This window comes from Rutidosis leptorrhynchoides, chromosome 1 (assembly GCF_046630445.1).
Source record: "Rutidosis leptorrhynchoides isolate AG116_Rl617_1_P2 chromosome 1, CSIRO_AGI_Rlap_v1, whole genome shotgun sequence".
Taxonomy (NCBI): Eukaryota; Viridiplantae; Streptophyta; class Magnoliopsida; order Asterales; family Asteraceae; genus Rutidosis; species Rutidosis leptorrhynchoides.
The window spans coordinates 418003836-418025729 of NC_092333.1; the positions used below are offsets into that span (position 1 = coordinate 418003836).

At 33.6% G+C, this 21894-nt stretch overlaps 1 protein-coding gene across 1 annotated transcript; it reads left to right on the forward strand.

Annotated features, from left to right (window-relative positions):
- Positions 1–13402: 13402 nt before the first annotated feature.
- Positions 13403–21691, forward strand: LOC139886587 (glutathione S-transferase F9-like). Its single transcript, XM_071870440.1, has 3 exons — positions 13403–13612; positions 13736–13784; positions 21011–21691. The coding sequence occupies exons 1-3, from the start codon at positions 13469–13471 to the stop codon at positions 21472–21474; spliced, it is 657 nt and encodes a 218-aa protein (XP_071726541.1). The 5' UTR covers positions 13403–13468; the 3' UTR covers positions 21475–21691.
- The last annotated feature ends 203 nt before the right edge of the window (positions 21692–21894 follow it).

A 21894-nucleotide genomic window follows, 5' to 3' on the forward strand; every position in this document is an offset into this window, starting at 1 on the left:
CGTCACAGTACCTACCCGTTAAAGAAATTTCGTCCCGAAATTTGAGTGAGGTGGTCATGGCTAACAATAAAAATGTTTACATGACGAATACGAGTCGATACATAGGATTTTGTCATTATTGATAAATATGGATAAATCAATTTGATTATTCGAAGAGTACAAATGAAACTATCACAAAAGAGTGAAATGAGAAAATAATGTTTCGTCGGATTCTTTGACGTAGATATGGTTGATTTCCGGAGTTCAAGGGATTTGGAGAAAATCTTCGTGATAAGATTTGATTATTTGGTAATTAAGGAAATTAGGATCCTCTTTGATTAAATGCAATGATCTGTCTCGATTTCTCGATCGGATATTTCACTATAAATTCACTCCCTTCGTTTCCTTGTTTCCATACTCCTATACTTTCTTTCTGAATTCACACTTTTGTTTTTTCTTCCCGACTTTAAGTCAAGCAAATAATGATCCAGAATTCGTAGGTCTGAAGTTTCGAAGGAATATGACTAATGTTCTATGAGAGAAATTGTAATAGCACGATCTTGATTGGTTAAATTACTAGAATTCAAGAGAAATGATAGGACTATCAAGAATATATGTTCTTGATATGTTTATAGATTAGATAGAATGTAAGAGTCGTGTAACATGTCACATGATGACGTTATGGTCTGTGAATCATCACGTTTCATTAGAAACTCAGCATGACTTACTGTAATATAATCACGTTGATCAAGTGTCATTATATTATACTAACTCATGCTTCAGTTCCCAACACTACTTCAAAATCATTCATAATTTAAACTTAAAGGTTTACAGAATATAGAAACTAATCAGTTTCCTTTATGGTGTAATACAGATAACATGAAAAGATAACTGATTTCAGATAAAGATAGTTATGAAAATATCTTCAGAAATATCGAAGACATTTATGACGATATTTTGGAACTTCTAAGATCGAAAGTTGATGAAGAAAATCCTTTCACAAGGATTTAGAATAAATAAGGAGCAAGATATTCGTTGAAGAGTTCATCAGTTACAGAATCATCTGAATTCGTTAAGTACAGGTTTAGTCCTTGTGATTTGTCCACAGTCTCCTTTATAGTTTGCTCAATCCGTTTTCCAGTTCCAACTTTTCTGAGCTTTGCCAACACACTTATTCTTTATCTTTATACCTTCGACTGTTAAGGTCGTGTACAGTTTTTGCTGCTGTATTCAGCTTTTTCAGAATTCAGAGTATTGATTCGTAGACTTGGTGTTTTTCAGAAGTCCAGGATGGAAGATCATAATTCTAAGAGATAAATGTTATATGTATACATATAATTGTTGATGTAGACATGCTGCGAGATTTCAAGATACTGATTGCTGATTCTCGGTAATTGGTATGGCAGTTCTTGTTACAAGATGCGGATGAGTATACGTTAGAGTTTTTATGAACAATTATAATGGTTTTTTGAAGAGATCTAAATCAAAGAGCAATGAAGTTGATGATAAATTTACTGCTAATGTGATGGAATATAAACGGTTCCCTGGTAACGGTGTCGAAAGACAAACTTATAATAGAGTTTATTCGAATGAATAGTCGAAATTGATTTGCTGAAGCTGTGATAAAATTGGCTAATTTGGAAAGGGATTGTAAAGTCATTTTCGGTAATAACAACGCCAAAGGAGCTAGCATAGATACGTGTTAAACGTTTACTCAGGTTTCGAGTGTTTTCAGGTGCATAACTATATGCATAAATCTTTTCTTCCGTAGATGAAGTGCGGTTCGTTCATCCTCTCAATTGAGGTGTTTTCAAGAATCATGAAAGGTTTGAACGCGGATTGTAATCGTCAAGATACAAATGAGGTTTAAGATGAAATCCAGTGGCAAACTTGAAGAATTATTTAGTTTCATATGTCATAATTAATATTTTAATTCATTTTTAATTGTCCAATGTTGATAGTCCAATAATTGGTTTATATATATATATAATCTTAGAATTACCCCACGACGTATTGTATACGTATTGTCTTTGCATCAACCCAGAGACGTATTGTATACGTATTGTCTTTGCATCAACCCAGAGACGTATTGTATACGTATTGTCTTAGAATTAACTAAGACGTATTGTGTACGTATTGTCTTAGGATTTATCAAAACGTATTGTATACTTATTGTGTTAAGATGTACCAAGAATATTATTATACATATATACAATTACAGAATTCGTGTACATGTCTCATACTCGATCACAACTCAAAGTATATATATTATTGTAGAATCTACCTCAACCCTGTATAGCGAACTTAAGCATTACGGCATATAGAGTGTCTATGGTTATTCTAAATCATATATATACATGCGTCGATATGATATGTCAAAACTTTGTATACGTGTCCCGATATTTAAAGTGCGTAAAAATAAATAACAGAAATTAAATGACGATAAATAAAATTGCGAGAATATAAATTACAATAATTAAATTGCGATAAATAAAATGTAATCAGTTAGCTAGGAACAGTTAGCTGGAACAGTTAGTGTGAATTCTTAACAAAATTTCTCATAGTTAATTCGTTTGTTTCTAACAAATTTTATTTTGTTCAATGTTTCTTCATTATGCCACTGGTTGGATTTTGATAAATCAAAATCCAAATATGAAATTGAATGAAAATGGTAATTCTGTGGTGAACAGATACGTATATCGGTGGATGTAAATAGGATAGTAAATGACCGTTGAATCAGATTCGAAGAATGTACAGTGTAACTTATTAATGCGAAATCTTAAATATTCCTCGGGTATTACCTACCCGTTAAAATATTTTCATCATTAACAGTTTGTACGAAAGAATTTTTAATTACAATCTTTATGAAAATATACTTGCATATATATTTTCTTCAGATGTAATCATGGATCTAATGAGTTAATATGATATTAATCTCATTTGCTTTTCGATTTGTGCTAGAATAAGTAACCTCTAAAACTATTAGGAACCACATATTCTTCGCAGAATATTAATGAAGTTATTGATCAATACTTCATCGTTAAATATTGTTGGTACACCTTGGTATCTATGGTGCGTATGATGTTGATGTTCGAGGTATAGATTATGGTGTCGATATGTGTGATGCAGATGTTGTGGTTAGTGGTACTGGTGCTGCTGGTACTGATGTTGGTGGTACTGTTAGTGCCGGTGATGCTGCGGGTGCTTGTAAGTTTTGAACCATATTCTCCAAGGTTAGCACTCAAGCTCGAAGTTCTTTAACTTCTTCTACTAACCCTGGTTGGTTATCAGTGTGAGGTAGAGATCGGATATCTTCTCTAGTTCCGTTAATGGTAGTCTCAAGACGAAAAATTCTCGCAAAAAGGGTATAAACGGTGTTGCGAACAGGTTCACCAGTGAGCGGGTCGAGTACTCCAAGGTTAGGTGGTAGATTCGGTTCATGATATGGAGCACCTTCTTCCCTTCTCCATAAGGTAAGTATGTCACGAACCCACCCCCATCTTCTCCAGTAATCACGGTAGTTGATTGGTTGGTGTGCTCCCGTCACACTGTCTTCGGAGTCAGAGGTACTTGGACAATTCGTAGAGGCCATCTTTCGCGATCACAGAAAAATATTTTTGGTATGAAACATTTAGTGAAAACAATTCATAGTTGAATGATATTCTCAATGCATAATATGCATAGATATATATAGTACCAGGATACCTTAAATTACTGAGAAATTTACGGAAGATATCAGGCAAAGTTTACCGTAATAGATACGCTAAGATATGAATTAGCAGATACACTAAGACATGGATTTGTCTGTACACCATCTATGCAATAATTGCAATAAGAAGTGTTGAGACTGACAATGATAGGTGGATATTTTTCGACAAAGAATGATAAGCAAAACTTTTGACATGCGAACCAGGTTCTAGTCTAGACTCATTAATATAACCTAATAACTACTAGGTCGAAGTCCAGACTCACTAATGCATTCTAACAACTACTAGTTAGATACACTAATGCAAGACCTGGTTCGCTATGACCACCGCTCTAATACCAACTGTGATGACCCGTCCTAATCCATCCGGACGAAGTCCATATCGATTATAAACGATTCATAATAGTTGACTACATCGCGAGGTACTTGACCTCTATATGATACAATTTTACAAACATTGCATTCGTTTTTGAAAAGATAATCTTTCATTACATCTAAAGTTGACGACATGCATACCATCTCATAATATATCCAACTATAATTGACTTAATGTAAGACCCTAATCTTCATTGTACAGCAGAGTAAATAGGGTACATGAAGTGTGGGTGACCTTGTATATTAAAACAGAGGTCAGAGGGCGAACTGGGCAGGGTGCGCTCAGCGCACACTTAGGGGTGCGCCTGGCGCACTCCTCACTGTAGCCAGGTTCTGTTTGTTTTATTCAGATATTTTGATGGGCATTTTGGTAATTTCACTTGTGGACGAGTTGAAGGCCAGTAGGTCAGATCTTGGGGTATCATTCACTCCATTTTCAACAACCTTATCTTCTTCACTTTAATTTTGGACAGAGAGTGTGATTTCTTGAGTGAGAAAGCTTAAATCCAAGAGGAAGAAGTTGTTCTCGGGCCAAAGTGCGGGTATTAAAGTCGTTCATCTACTCACTAGCTACGTTGTGGTTGTAGTGGTAAGCTCTAATCTTGTTTTCCTTACTTTGATTTTGTGTAGGGTTGGGGTTTGGGTAAATGAAGAACATAAAACCCATATTTGTTGATTTTGGGTGTTCTTGGGTAAGATGGAGTCATGAAGACTCAATGGTAACTAACCTAGGGTTTCAAAGTGTTAATTGATGTTTATGAGTCCTAATTGGTTAGTTAATTACTAGCACACCTAGCTAATTGGTAAATGGGTGTTAGTTGGGTTAGTGGATGACCCGAAATGGGTGTGTTGACTTTAAATGAGTCAAAGGGGTTAATGATTAACCTAGATGGGGATTATGGGTATGAATTACCCTAATTGTGTTATAGTTAGTGTTGATAGACCTTAATCACTAGCTTTTAAGTGATTGACGATGGTCTTGCCCCTTAAGGGGCGGTTTTGGTGAAAATGGGGCATTTAATGCATTTAAGTCATTAAATGCACTTGAGTGAATTGTTGGTGTTTAGCCCAACAAGTTTGTTTGTTGATTTAGTACTTATTGTACTAGGTACTCGGCTTTGAAGCATTCGGAAGTATAAAATCATCACCAAATCATTGAGGTGAGTGGAATAATTATATATGTATGTATATGATTTATTTACTTGTGGGGTATGGGTTAAAGTTCGATGTTGACGATACCATAACCTAGAGTATATTGTTGGTTCGTTTTGATGAGGGTTTAATTTCGATGTTGACGATACCTCATGTATGGATTTAAAGTTCGATGTTGACGAAGCCATACCGCTATTGTAGTGAAATTCGATGAGGGTTTAAGTTCGATGTTGACGATACCTCATATGTGGGTTTAAGTTCGATGTTGACGATACCACATTTATTGGGATGAATGGAAATTAAGTTCGATGTTGACGATGCCATTCGTTGAGCTAGCCTTGGGATTCGAATACTAATGGATGTTGTGAACATCAATGCTTATGTATTGTGTTGTAACGTATTGTGTTGTTGCATTATATGATATTGTTATACTAGCTTATGTTATCGAGGATTTAGCGTTATACATTATAAAGGTATGCTAATTATGTTGCTAGTATGTATGCGGATATGTTGTAAGTGTTTGCAAGTAAGTAAGTTATATATGTATATGTATAATTATTGCATTCACTAAGCTTTGCTTACCCTCTCGTTGTTTACCTTTTTATAGGCTCGGGCGTTGACAAGGGTAAGGGCGTACGGTTGGATTAGAGATTCCCGCTTGTTTGATAGGGGACGCTTTTGAATGTGATAGCTTTTGGAATTTGACCGAGATTTGGGTAGTTTAACCCCAAACACCATGCTCTTAGTGTCGTTTGGAATTTAAACTAATGTGGTCGAAACTCGTGTTTTTTATGAAACTCGTAAAACGGCCGATGTGGGCCCCATTTTGTAAAACTCATTTTATTATTGAATCGTATGAGTTTTAACTATTATGACATGTTGTGAAAAGCGTTTCGTCTAAATATATCGGGAAGTGGGAGATCTTTATTTGAAAAATTGCAAAGCCGGACAGAACTGAAAACAGACCTGTGCGCGCCGCGCACCCTGAGGTGGTGCGCGTGGCGCACTCCACTGTTAAAAAAAAAAATTGTTTCTCTTATTTGGTTGGTTATTGGTTTGGGTTGTTACACTTAATAGTAATCTTGATGAACTCAACGACTCGAATGCAACGTCTTATGAAATATGTCATGAATGACTCCAAGTGATATCTCTAAAATGAGCAAATGCACAACGGAAGGTTTCTTTAAAACCTGAGAATAAACATGCTTTAAAGTGTCAACCAAAAGGTTTGTGAGTTCATAGGTTTAAGTTCTATATAGTAATCATAATATTTAATAAGCCACAAGATTTCATTTAATTAAATGCGCAGGATCATTACAACTGCAAAAATCATTCATACGATGAGTTGCCTGGTAACCGACCTTAACATAGAGCGCTTAAGATATCTGGCATCATACATTCCACTATTCAAATGTATGACAAGAACCCTTCGAAGTACTAAAGCATTTCCACTATTCGAAAATGGGGGTGGTTAGTGCCCGTAGATCTACCTTTAGGATTCGCGTCAATTAGTGTTTTTCACTAATTCTTAGGTTACCAAGCATAATAATAATAAGTACAGATATCCGGTATAACAAAACAATCGTAGAATATAGTTTCATGAACTTGTACTTATTTTGTAAAACATTTATAAAAGCAGCGCATGTATTCTCAGTCTCAAAAATGTAAAGAGTTAAAGGGAGCAAATGAAACTCACTGTATTGTATTTTGTAGTAAAAATACATATGACGATATTGAATAATTGTAGGGTTGGCCTCGGATTCACGAACCTATATCATTTGTATATCTATTAATACATATAAACGTGATGGAAACCAATTTATATATATTTAGTTATGTATTGGGATTAATACTTCTATATAATTTTTATAAATACTTATAATATTTTATAATGCCTATTTGATATATAAGTTAATTATCATTATATCGATATAACTAATATTTATATTAGTTAAAACGTAGTATTATGTAAAGTTAGTATACTTATGTAATAATTATATTTTTATATAAATAGCTCATGTTTTGCCAAAAATTAATAATTGTAATAATAATAGGATAGGGATAATAATAATAATAATAATAATGATAGTACAATGGTAGTAGTAATAATAATAAAAATATTAATTTTAATGATAAATTTTAATTATAATATTCATATTAATATGTAGAAATGATATTATTATTAGTAATACTTATGAAATCCTAAATTGATATAAAGAATAATATTAATAACAGTTTGTGTTGCTTTTATAATTACTATAATAATAATGATAATAATCATATAATAATAATAATAATAATAATAATAATAATAATAATAATAATAATAATATTTAGTTTTTATTACTTAATAATAACTAAAATGATATTAATAATACTTATAACATAAATTTTAACATAATAATAACAATTTATAAACAATAACAATAATAAGTAATAATAAAAGTGAAAATGATAAAAACAAATGACTATCTTCAAGTCCAAAAAAAAAAAATATAAGCTGCCTCATCAGGGATTCGAACCCAAGACCACACGTTAACCCGTTAACCCCTTAACCATCGTTCCAGTTTCGGTTTTATGGAATTAAGCCTAACAGATTTTTATATACCCCATATTTCTGTTATTCATATCTTCTTCTTCATCAATGAGTTAGTCGACCAGAGACCAATCCCCACTTCAATTTATAGTTTAACTTATTTTTAAAATATAGATAAAAACGACTTATAATCGTAATTAACAAACATAAATTTAAGAAAAATAAAAAAAAATAGAACAGATAGCAGAAGCTGTAGTCTGACGCGAAAAAAAAAAACTTTTGAACTTAATTCGTGATTTTGATTTCCATGGTGTTTTAGACAAAGACTTGAATACGAAATATGTTTAAAATTACTCCCAGAATCTTTACAAGTCACCAATTTAACTGGAAACAAAACAACGATTTCGAATTTCTTTAAGAACATGTCAATTGACTTTTTCAATTTGAAACCTTGACTCAGAAAATTAAGATTCAATTTAAAGAGTTAGTGTTTGAAAACTTACAGATACATCACTTGGACGATTCCTAACACTCATGTATTTTTAGATTTTGAGAATTTGTTCGAATTCGAGTTATGGATTAAAAGTATTCGTGAAAAGAGAAAATGGGTCAGTTTCTTAATATTTTTCTGTTTATTATAACAGATAACAAGTTATAATTATTAATTGATAGCGAAGAACAATCGAATCCTTTTTTTTTCAAAACTTGAGTTGCTCGATTGTTATGTAGGGATGGCAAGTTCGACATTATATCACGAGTGAGCAGATGTAGGAAGAAAAATGTAACCTGATGGTGACTTATCTGTTTGTACGCCTATATATCTGTGTTTACATCTGTTATTTTATATAACTAATTATTAAATATCTTAGTAATAATACTTGTTAATATTTATAGTAATAATTCTCCTAATTCTCATAATTATACAAATAATAATAATAAGAATTATTATACTAATAACAAAAATCATAGTTAAAATAATGATAATAAGGTTAATATCAAATATAATGATAATTTTAATAATTATATTAAAAATAATAATGTCATTAATTATAATGATAATTATAAAGGTGACAATAATATTTAATGATAATACAATTAATAATTAAGATAATACAAATTATATCAAATTTCATATATGTATCTTTTAGGATATAACAACATTAATAATACCTATACTAATATTAATTTTAATAATAATAATGAAAATAAGGATAAAATATAACATTTATTTTAACTTATAATTACATGTAATATATTAATTTTAAACTATATTATATAATAACATTTATTGAATATTTAATATTTGTATCACAATATGTTAATAAATATCAATAGGAATTATATATATATAGATTCATAATAATATATATGTAATTATATGTATATAGTAATTTTAATAGTAACTTATTTATTCTAACTATTATTTTACATATTAACTTCTAATTAATTAAAGGGTATTTTAGTATTATAATATATATATATATATATATATATATATATATATATATATATATATATATATATATATATATATATATACCTATATTTACATTTATATATATACATAATTATTTATACACAATTGTTCGTGAATCGTCGGGATTAGTCAAAGGTAATTGATTACATGAATATAGTTCCAAAATTTTCGAGACATCAACATTATAGACTTTGCTTATCGTGTCGAAATCATATAAAGATCAAGTTTAAATTTTGTCGAAAATTTCCGGGTCGTCACAGATAAACTAATGAACTCACCAACCTTTTGGTTGACACTTGAAAGCATGTTTATTCTCAGGTTTGAAAGAAATCTTCCGCTGTGCATTTGCTTATTTTAAAGATATTACTTGGATTCATTCATGGCATTTTTCAAAAGACGTTGCATTCAAGTTGTCGAGTTCAATAAAGATTATGATTAAGTAAATGACATATTAAGTCATTTATAGTTTGGTTATATTATGAAATGGTATGCATGTCTTTCAACTTTTGCTGTAATGAAAGTTTGTCTTTTAAAAATGAATGCAATGTTTGTAAAATGTATCATATAGAGGTCAAATACCTCGCAATGAAATCAATTATTATGTAACATTTATAATCGATATGAACGGGGCATTTCACTGATGTGTTATATTTTCGCTGCATTACTTAGAGATGTCTCAATCATGAAACTTTTATTTTGCATTCGTAACTTATGTTATTTTCAAACAATGGCTTTGTAACGACCTTTGGGTCACATACTTATGTTAACGCTTCTATTCATAGGAAGCACGTTATCTTTTGTAAAACGCTATCTTTTTATGAATGCAAAACTGGTTTTCAAACAGCATATAGTGTTTGACCTTGTAATGATCATGTTGTTGATGAACCGTACACGATGGTTTTTTACGGGTCGTCACAATCTGCGAATGGGTTATACATCTGCATTCCACGTTGTCTTGTAAGGTCACTTGTCAACCTCCGACGTGTGTCCTTCTCTCTCCAACTTAGTCTTAAATGTTAGTTGAATGACACATTTGTGACGTCGACAACACTGGAAACATTCATGCTTCTGAGCAACATAAATTGACTAAGTGTTTTATGCTGCTTCTACATCTTCTGTTGGTTCTTCTTTGGTCTTCTGCTGGGTCAGCATTCATCCCTCATGTTGGTTATGAAGAACCATCATACTTAACTATTGTTGAGCTGATAGTTAAGGAATCATACTTCGAACACTCGGGACTAGCATACATCTTTGCTGGTTACACATAATTAACCTATGATGGTTGTTAACAACTTAGAGCTGCTGGTGGTTTTGACATAATTAAATCATTAATTCTGTAGGGACTCAACAATATGAAAAAACACTAGAACAGTAGTAGGAGCGGAAGAAACCAAATAGGGTTTGAGAAACCCTAATTTCACCATATTTTGGGTTTTGCGAGAGAAACCCTGTATTTAATCGTAACAACCCTATTGATCAAACCAATATCATTAAGTGTGATTTAGATCTTGGATTTGAGTGCTTGATTTGGGTAAAAGAGTGAATCGAATGTTTTAACTCCAATAGTTGTGCAAACCCCGATTTGAAATCTGGATTTCAAAGGCGTAAAACAATCGATGGGATTAACCTTATTCGATCAGGATCGAATAAGTTAATATCGTGAGGTAAAGGTTAATTCCGATATCGACCGGAATCTCTATCGGAATTGTATTATCAGCTGGAGAAATGCTACCGTAACTAATTTGGGCAGAGTAACATTAATGCATCCAGTGTTGTGTAATGAATGATCTTGTTCGTGTATTAATAGGTGTTAAGAGGGATGATGATGTGGCGCACGTCCCTTCATGGTTATAACAAACTTCACTGATTTCGAGGGCTGGTGTAGCATCTGTCCCTTTCATAGAAATAACAAACAGATTTTAACGAACTTTCCTAGATTCACGGGCTGACGTGGCGTGCACCCCGTCTGTATGTCTGTTCCGGGATCACATGATAGTTCCAGGACAGTAGGGGAGTTCCGGGATCATGTGCTTATTTCGGGGCGGTATGCCTATTTCGGCGCCAGATGTTTGTTCTGGGACTTCGACACATCTTGGAGAGATATGGCTACTCCGAGAGAGTGTGATAAATCCGTCCATTATATGACGGACGAATGTCTTGCTTTTGCTTGGGTAAAAGAACTTTGCCTGATGTTTATTTCAAGTGTTTCTTCCTGGTGCTCTTTCAGCCGTGTAAGATTGTAACAGGTTCATAAATGATATTTTAAAGATTGCCGGGTGTCCGACGTGCTTGGTTCAGTGGGCCTTTACGTAAGATAATATGGCTCATAGCCACTTAATGCTTGTACCCGGCTAGGTGGGCACGGTGTCCTGCACACTTGTCCGTGTGGGATGGGCTTTGTGTGCCGTCATGGCTAGTCTCTGTCCGGGACGTTGCTTCCCGGATATGCACATAGATAACCTTCTGGTCGGGCTACTAAAGATAAGCCGGGAAAATGGTTTTTGCCCGGGACTGTCTACGCCGGTTATCTTCCAGACGGAACGTTGTTAATAGTGTGTTGAATTGATACGGGTCACTATGCGTATCATCACCTGTAATAACACCCTTAGATACTTTTCGAACCCAAACACAGTCAAGAACACGATTCAATCAAGTAAGATTGATTAAATGTCAGAAACCCTAATTTCTTCAACCGTAACCACTAGAAAAAATCAAGAACACAACTAATCAATCTGATACCATGAACAAATGAGCAATATAAACCTTCCAATCACAAGAAGTCACAACTTAAACCAAATCGTTTATCGTACAAGAAACAAAAACAATCTTTCACAGCAGTTGAATCCATCACAAGTTCATGAAACTATGAACTAAGTTAACTCAAGGTTGTTGAGAGATTAAAATCATAGAACATGGATTGAATACAGAAAAAGAAAGAGAAAGATGATATGTGTGTGTCGAATAAAATCAGAATGAGCAGATGTATCAACTAGAAGTCCCAAAATATATATGGATCATCTTCTTGGGTCCAAACTCCAAAGTCTTCAAGCCCAACACATAAAAAGCCCAATAACTTAAATTACTATATTATATAATAGACAAACACGGTGAATAGTAATTAGGGGCATTTTCGTCCTTTTATTTTTTTAATTCTAATTAAATTTCACTACACCAACAAAAAATCTCACACTTTTTTCAAATATTCAAATCGACCCCCCCAACAGGGGGTAAAGTGTCAAATAACCATTTTCATAAAAAAAATCTTAAATAAACTCCACCCAAATATTCAACGGGTCATATCTTCTCGCTCATAACGAGTTAAATTTTTCCTACACCATCGTTAAACTCGAAATAATTTTAGGAACACAATGTCACTAACTGTACGCAAAACGGACGTTTTTTTAAAAAACGCTAAATATTTGGGGTACTTTTCATACACGTTGATTTTGTTTTAAATTTTTAAAAGTCGATAATTACATAGCTAAACACGGAGATGGACATATATTGTTAATTTAAAATAACATTTAAATATTTCACAGGTTATACCTTTTAGTTCGACTCGAGTTGCGCTTCAGCGACATCATTCTTTAGCCACGAAATAATTTTACAAACTAAACGCAATAAAATACATTGAAAACCGAACCCCCGACGCGAAGCGAGGATTCAATAACTAGTTAAGTCTAGCAACCAAGTTCAAGCAAATGTCAGCATTAGTCTTTTTTTAGCACTTACATTCAACAAAGGATCAAACTACCAACAAGACTTAACTCAGAAATAAATAAACGAAAAAATGAATGTTTAGATTTTTTTTTTTTTTTACCTGGGTATCCAAACGGTCAACTTGACTAATCCCATGACGACTACTCGCTACGCGAGCAGCCCGGAGTCATTGCAGGCGAACCTCCGTGGCCATGAGTGAATAACTGTGGGTGCCTGAAATCGAACCCTTTGTTGGATTGATAAACGGTCAATAAATGTTTAGATTGATACTATACTATACAATTTAATAATAATGAAGTGACATTAGTTTTTTTTTTTTCGTTGGACTTTAAACTGAGTCGTAAAAATACAATACAAATACAAATTGATATTGGATTGATACTCCGTATAAAATTCCGACAGAAAAAAAAAAAAAAAAAAAAAAAAAAAAAAAAAAAAACGCACTTCTTTTTAAGTCTTTAAATTACTCGAAACAAACACTCAAAATCACACCAACTTAAAAAAATCCAGTAAACCGTGAAAAATGGTGGTGAAAGTGTACGGACCGGCTTACGCATCGCCGAAACGAGTTTTGCTTTGTCTTATTGAGAAAGAAATCGAATTCGACCTGATTCATGTCAATCTCCTCGCCGGCGAGAATCAAAATCCCGAGTTCCTGAAACTGCAGGTACTTCATATTCATTTATTTTTTAATTTTCTTTTTATTATTGTAATGATTATACTTAAATTAGTATAATTACTTTTAATTTTTATTTTTATTTTTATTTTATGAATTATGAATTATTGACAGCCTTTTGGATCGCTTCCCGTAATTCAAGATGGTGACTACACTCTATTCGGTAAGAACTCTAAAATTTTAACAAAATTCACAAATTCAGTTGATTAATTATATGTACCGTACAAGTCGCTATTTACTTGTGGATTACGGAGTATTATTTTTGCTGTGTCGTAATTAGGCTTGTTTAACTAGTTTAGTTCAATCAGCTCGTTACTTGTAACAAGTAGATGAGATTATTCTAAATGAGCCGAATCGAAAAATCACCTTTTTATTAAGCTTGGCTAGTGAAATTACTAAATAAGTAACTTATGTTGAAGTTCAACTCGAACTTGAAGGTTGTCTATAATGAAGTAGGGCTTATCAAGCTCGGTAGCTCTTATTCGCTCGATTCGTCTATATTTTAAGTTACTATATTTTATTAGAAATTGGACATATATTCTTTGGAATCAAAGAAAATAACTTGTTCATTTTCAATACTAATCGAATCACTTGATGTAGACATACACTAATGGATATATATTAGACTAGTAAACGGATAAGGTTTTCTTTGTTCAAGCTATTCGGTGAATGAGAATTTTTTTTATTCGGATACGCATCAAACGGATTATCCCGTGTGTTTCTTTTCTCACCTTTTCCACCCCCACCTCTGTTGGAAATAGCTGTAACTGAAAACAAAGAACAGATATGTTCAAAATAAAAAGACTTTTAAAACAAACAAAAGAAACTTATCAAAAGAAAGAGGAGTTGCGCCGTGAAATAATCACTGGCTTGAAAGCGAATTTCGGCACGACCGTGGTGCAACCGAGAATGCCGATCGCTCCCCAAGGTTAACACAACCAGTCGACTAAAACGTGCACTCGTTGTAGTTCGACTTGGAGCTTGCCAAACTATTGCCCAAATTAATTAACAATTGTGTGTGTCGTCTGTGAAGATAGTTTTATGAGTATATATATATGTGAAAAGGACTCGTAGAAGATCGCTTTTGAAGTGCAGTCCCATGAGGTATTTAAATAGAAAATATGATAACTGACTCTTCATATTGTTGAGAAAAATATGGTCTACATGGAGTAACTTTAGGACTACTAATTCCACTTTCAAATAGAGGACTTTGATAGTGGGTCAAACTTTATATCCGACGTGCCTTTATAATAATCTGATATTGGGTCAAATTAAACCAACCCATGTATGTTAGTAAGATATGTGGCATCCATTATTTGAATAATATTTTATTATTCCAACAATCCCCACTAATGGCATGCTACATATGAGAAGAAAAAAAACCAGAAAAGAAAACAATTGGGCAAAAAAGTTATATGTACTTAAGTGTCAATATCTTTCGATTTGAATTGACAGGTAGTGAAATGGGGCAACATTTTAGATCAGATGGTGAATTACTCTTGAACCACCTGAACTTAAATTGAGACCCCCACAACACATACTAACTCTTAAAATTCAGCAAGTTCCGCGATACTAACAAAAACGCTTTTAATGGCCATGCGCATACCTTGGGTTCTCATAAGTGCTCTAGAAAGATTGCCTAGATCTTTCATAGAAGGCGGCCCACCTTCACACTCACTAAGGTGGTTAAGTCCGTCTCATAAAAGAACTTTCAACCATTAAGAGTGCTAAAGACTCAACCTCAACAAAAGCACTATAACGTCATAGGGATGGAATTTTAGTGCACAAAGAGAATCATGTAACTTCGTTTGACCTAACAGGTATCCATTACACTATCTCAATCCATAGGCTTAAGACCCATCCCCCTCGACGATTCAAAGACGACTTTCCTTGTCAAACGTTTAGTGAATGGGCCTGCTAGATTTCTCTCAGACTTCACATAGTCTAAAGAAATTACACCATTCTTCAACAGTTGTTTGACAATACCATGTCTGATTCGGATATGTCTCTTTTTTCCATTATATACATCATTTTTAGCAATCCCAATAGCTGCCTCTGAATCACAATGCATGGAAACAGGTACAGATCTTTTCCTCCAAAGTGGTATATCAGCTAAAAGATTTCTCAACCACTCCGCTTCTTGACCTGCCAACTCAAGAGCAATAAATTCAGATTCCATGGTGGAACGTGCTATACATGTCTGTTTTGACGACTTCCATGATATAGCACATCCCCCCAAAGTAAAAACATAACCACTTGTAGAGCTTACTTCATCATTATCGGTTACCCAGTTTGCATCACAAAATCCTTCTAAAACAGCAGGTAATTTATTAAAATGCAAACACCAGTTCATAGTACCTTTAAGATACCTTAATAGACGATAAAGAGCATTCCAATGTTCACCATTTGGGTTATGAGTATATCTGCTCAATCTACTAACTGCATAAGCTATGTCGGGTCGAGTATAATTCATGAGGAACATAACACTACCTATGATTTTAGCATATTCAGATTGAGAAATACTATCACCTTTATTCCTTTTTAGACATATGCTAGAATCATAAGGAGTTTTCACTGAAGCTACATCAAAATAATTAAACCTTTTTAACATTTTTTCAATGTAGTGAGACTGACATAAAGAAATCCCATTTTCAGTTTTTCTTACCTTGATTCCAAGAATTACATCAACTTCTCCAAGATCTTTCATGTCAAATTGAGAAGATAAAAATATTTTTGTATCTTTAACAACATTTATATTAGTGCCAAAAATGAGCATGTCATCAACATATAAGCAAATAATCACACAATTAGATCCAATTAACTTCGAGTATACACATGTATCTGATTCATTAGCCACAAAACCATTGCCCACTAAAATTCTATTAAATTTCATATACCATTGTTTAGGAGCTTGTTTAAGGCCATATAGTGATTTTTTAAGCTTACATACTTTATTCTCTTTACCTGGAATTACTAAACCTTCGGGTTGTTCCATATAAATTTCTTCATCTAAGTCACCATTTAAGAAAGCTGTTTTTACATCCATCTGGTGTATAACTAGGCAATAGATCGCAGCAAGAGCAATCAATAATCTAATCATAGCAACTTTGGTAACAGGAGAATAAGTGTCAAAAAAGTCAATGCCTTTCTTTTGCGAGTAGCCTACAACTACCAATCGAGCCTTATACTTCTCTATAGTATTATCAGGTCTCAATTTTCTTTTAAATATCCATTTACTTTTTATAGGTTTACAACCCTTGGGTAAATCTACTAAGTCCCAAGTGTGATTAACCATTATTGAATCTAACTCGCTATTGATGGCATCTTTCCAAAAGCTAGCATCTATAGAGGTAATTGCTTCTTCGTAAGTTTTAGGATCTTGCTCTAACAAAAAAGTAGTAAATATCTCCTCATTTACTTTATGAGAATTAATACCCTCAATTAGAAATGTAGTAATAAAGTCAGGTCCAAAACTACTTTCAACTCTTTGTCTTTTACTTCTTCTAGGTTCGTTTTCTTGATCAGTAGTACTAGAAGATGAGGATACTTTAGTAGTATCAGATAGACCAATAGCATTACTAACATTAGTCTTCATTAAGGGAAAAACATGTTCGAAAAACTCAGCATCTCTAGATTCACATATAGAGTTATCAGACAAACACATAAATCTATAAGCAGCACTATTCAAGGCATAACCAATAAAGACACAATCAAACGTTTTAGACCCAACATTAGGTTTTTGAAAACTCGGTAAAGCAACCTTAGCCAAACACCCCCACACTCGTAAATATTTAAGGTTAGGCGGGAATCCTTTCCATAATTCATAAGGAGTTTTATCAAGTTTTTTATGTGGTACTTTATTCAATATATAATTAGCAGAAAGAACAGCTTCACCCCACATATTTTTAGACATTACCGAACTTAATAACATAGCATTCATCATCTCTTTAAGTGTCCTATTTTTCCTTTCAGCTATACCGTTTTGTTGAGGCGTGTAAGGTGCACTAGTTTCATGTATAATGCCATTTTTCTCACAAAAGTCCTTAAGAAAATTAGTACTATATTCCCCACCTCTATCAGACCTAAGCCTTTTAATCTTTCGGTCTAATTGGTTTTCTGCTTCTGTTTTATATTTTAAAAACATACATTCGGCCTCATCTTTTGATCGTAGGAGATATACTTGAGTGTATCTCGAATAATCATCCACAAAAGTAATGTAATATTTTTTACCTCCTTTACTCACTGTATCTTTAAAATCTGCCAAATCAGTATGAATTAATTCAAGTAACTGAGTACTTTTATATGCAACATTTTTAAAAGATTTTTTGGCATATTTTGCTTCAACACATATTGGACATTTTGAAAATTCTTTTGCATCAATAACATTAATCAGATTCATATTTTTGAGTTTTTTAATGGATGCAATATTTAAATGTCCTAATCTACCGTGCCACATATTAGCAGACTCAACAATATAAGCAGAAGCAGAAGAACTTGCATTAGACGTTAAATCAATGTTTAGTACAAATAAGCCCCCAGTCTCATATCCCATCCCAACAAACACATTATTTTTTAGAGATTACAACTTTATCAGCTTCTAGAACTACTTTCAAACCTGCTTTAAGTAGCAGCGAACCCGAAACCATATTTCTACGAAGAGAAGGTACGTACAAGACATTATTTAAGTCCAAAGTTTTACCAGAGGTGAATTTGAGAAGAACCTTGCCTTTACCAAATACTCCAGCAGTATTAGAGTTTCCCATGAAGACATGTTGACCATTTGGAATTTCTTCAAACTGGTGAAAAAGTGTTCGATTGTTGCAAAAGTGCCCTGTAGCACCACTGTCCATTATCCATTCCGATTTGTCTTCTATCAGGTTAGTTTCAACAACCACTGCTGCTATGATTTCATTTTCAACAACATTCACTTGTGGGGCAGATTGCTTTCGATTCGCACTTTGTTGATCCTTGCGGTCATTTCATTGAAAAGCTTTATGTCCAGATTTTCCACAAACATAACATGGTCCTTTTGTTTTCTGAATAGTGCCATCTCCTTTTCTCGGGACAAACTTCTTCTTTTGGTACTCGTTTTTATGATTCTTATTTTTTCCTTTGAACCTGTTTTTAGAAGGACCAACAGATTCAACCAAGTTAGCTTTAATAGAACCAGAAGGGTTAGAGATTTTCTTATCCTTTAAGCGGTTGGCTTCTTCAGTTCTCATGTGACTGATTAATTCTTGCAGTGAAAGATCGCGTTTCTTGTGTTTTAGTTGATTGCGGTAGTCATTCCACAGTGGAGGAAATTTCTCTAATAGCACATTTGCTTGCAAGATTTCACACATCTTCATCCCTTCATTAAGAATATCAGTCACCAAGTTTTCATACGTATGTATTTGTTCCATGATTGGCTTGTCATCTACCATCTGAAATTGTAGCCAATTTCCAACTACATACTTCTTTTTTCCAGCATCATCTGCACCATATTTTTTCTCAAGGGTTTCCCAAATAACCTTTGCAGATTTTTGGTTGATAAGAAGATCAAAAAGAGTATTAGTCATATGATTCAAAAGATGACCTCGAGCAGTCTTATTATCCTTTTCAAATTTCAGTTTCAATTTATCAGATTCACTTGTTGAATTTTCAACAACATCAGTAGGATTTTTAGAGGTATTGAGTGCATTTTCTTGAAATAGAACATAGTCTATTTCAAGTTGCTCAAAGAAAATTAAAAGCTTTTGAGACCTTCTTTTGTAATTGGTTCCATCAAGTGGTTCCAATTTTGACAGATCTGGTAACACTTTATTAACTGATACAGCCATTTAGATAATAAAAAACTTTCGCTTTCAAATTGTTGGAAATAGCTGTAACTGAAAACAAAGAACAGATATGTTCAAAATAAAAAGACTTTTAAAACAAACAAAAGAAACAAACAAAAGAAAGAGGAGTTGCGCCGTGAAATAATCACTGGCTTGAAAGCGAATTTCGGCACGACCGTGGTGCAACCGAGAATGCCGATCGCTCCCCAAGGTTAACACAACCAGTCGACTAAAACGTGCACTCGTTGTAGTTCGACTTGGAGCTTGCCAAACTATTGCCCAAATTAATTAACAATTGTGTGTGTCGTCTGTGAAGATAGTTTTATGAGTACATATATGTGAAAAGGACTCGTAGAAGATCGCTTTTGAAGTGCAGTCCCATGAGGTATTTAAATAGAAAATATGATAACTGACTCTTCATATTGTTGAGAAAAATATGGTCTACATGGAGTAACTTTAGGACTACTAATTCCACTTTCAAATAGAGGACTTTGATAGTGGGTCAAACTTTATATCCAACGTGCCTTTATAATAATCTGATATTGGGTCAAATTAAACCAACCCATGTATGTTAGTAAGATATGTGGCATCCATTATTTGAATAATATTTTATTATTCCAACAACCTCAACATATGCTGTTAGCGAGATTTGAATCTGAGACCTTTTGTGATGGTTATATAGTATCCTTGTAGAATTGGTAATTTGGTAATAGGCTATCTTTAATTTGTTTGTGTACTAGCTAGATATGAAAGCTACAGTCTTAACTTTTTTTGATGATAAAAGAACCAAGACTTGGAATTTGCAGAAATTGAAAAGACTCAAATGAAAAGTAATCTTAAATATATAAGAAAACCAAGACTCGGAATCTGCATAAATTTTGTGGGACAAGTTTAGGAATGTTCAATACTTTGTTCCTACTTCCTAGACTATTTACAAAGTTAGACCATCTCCAATGGTGATGGGCGAAAGTGGCGTTGATGTGTTAGGCATGTTGGTAAACTGGAAAATAACGGGGTGGCATATTGAGTGATGTCTCAAAATATAATTGGAAATTGGGTGAAAAAGAGTATAAAAATAAAAGGTATTTAAAAAAACAAAAACAAAAATTGACCAATTAAAATTAGTGATATGGTGGTGTACACGCCTAAGTTTTAACCCGTGCCTCCAAGCAACACGCCGGCCACATCAAACATGCACCTAGTGGCTTCCTAGGCTCTAAGATTGCCCAACACGCCTGCGTTAAAGAAGGCCCAAAAGCTTATTTCATTAACTCTTTGGTATGCTTTCTTTAAAAATGTCTGCCTGTAAAATAATGCCATTATTCAATTATAGTGCGCATAACATCTGCTTCAGTTTCTCTTAATTTATTCGTTGTTATTACTAAAATGAAATAGGAGAAATGAAACATGGTGGTAGGTGCAAACAATTTGCATCCACCTGTACACTGAACTGTATGTGGTGTTTGAAAGTGCACATATCTTAAAATACGACCCAAGAATAACACGGGCCGAAGTGCAGCCATAGCTAGCAGAGCATGTTACTTTGAAAGTTTGTTTTGTCCTTTTTTTACAGAATCAAGAGCCATCATCCGCTACTATGCTGAAAAGTACAAATCGCAAGGAACCGACTTACTAGGAAAGACAATCGAGGATCAAGGTCTAGTGAACCAATGGCTAGAAGTTGAGTCACAAAACTATCACCCACCTCTTAACAATCTCGTGCTACATCTTATGTTCAGCCCAAAATTTGGGATAATAAGAGACGAGCAACTAATCAATCAAAGTGAAGAGAAGCTCGGGAAAGTTTTGGACATTTACGAGGACCGACTATCAAAAAGCAAGTATTTAGCTGGTGATTTCTTTAGCCTTGCAGACCTTAGTCATATTCCTTTTACAAACTACTTGGTTAATGTTATTGGGAAGGATCATATGATCAAGGATAGGAAACATGTTAGTGCTTGGTGGGATGATATTAGTTGCAGGCCTTCTTGGTTGAAGGTCCTTGAAATCTGCAAGGATTACAACCCTCTAGCTTAGAGGTTTGTTATGGAGGACTTGGTGTGTCAATAAATGTTGTTGAATCCAAGTTTGAATAATAGTTCTCCATGTTGTGTCATGTTTGTTTGAAACTAATAGTACTATGCTTTTGGGTCATGTATGTATTGTTGCCTTGTTGGTTGTTGTTACATACCTCTTAAATGTTGATGTTCAATACATCAGTTTTCATCTTGTTCTCACACTTTTCTCCGATTATGTGTATATGACCCCCATGTATATGTTATTTGAATAATGATAAGTAAGCCTAGTTTCATAGTAATATGTTGCGGGGAATGATTTCACTATATACTTTGAACATGGTTTCAATTGTAGAGATGAACTGCGCATTGTGGTTGGAAATTGTTTACAACAATACATAGTTCAGCTATATACATAAACACCTATTTGGAAGTTTATAAT

Bases quoted from the DNA above. Each gene is read 5' to 3' on its own strand.
- LOC139886587 (XM_071870440.1), top strand. From the start codon at position 13,469: ATGGTGGTGAAAGTGTACGGACCGGCTTACGCATCGCCGAAACGAGTT. The intron at 13,613-13,735 runs GTACTTCATATT...AATTATTGACAG, and splicing joins CCGAGTTCCTGAAACTGCAG to CCTTTTGGATCGCTTCCCGT. The intron at 13,785-21,010 runs GTAAGAACTCTA...CTTTTTTTACAG, and splicing joins TGGTGACTACACTCTATTCG to AATCAAGAGCCATCATCCGC.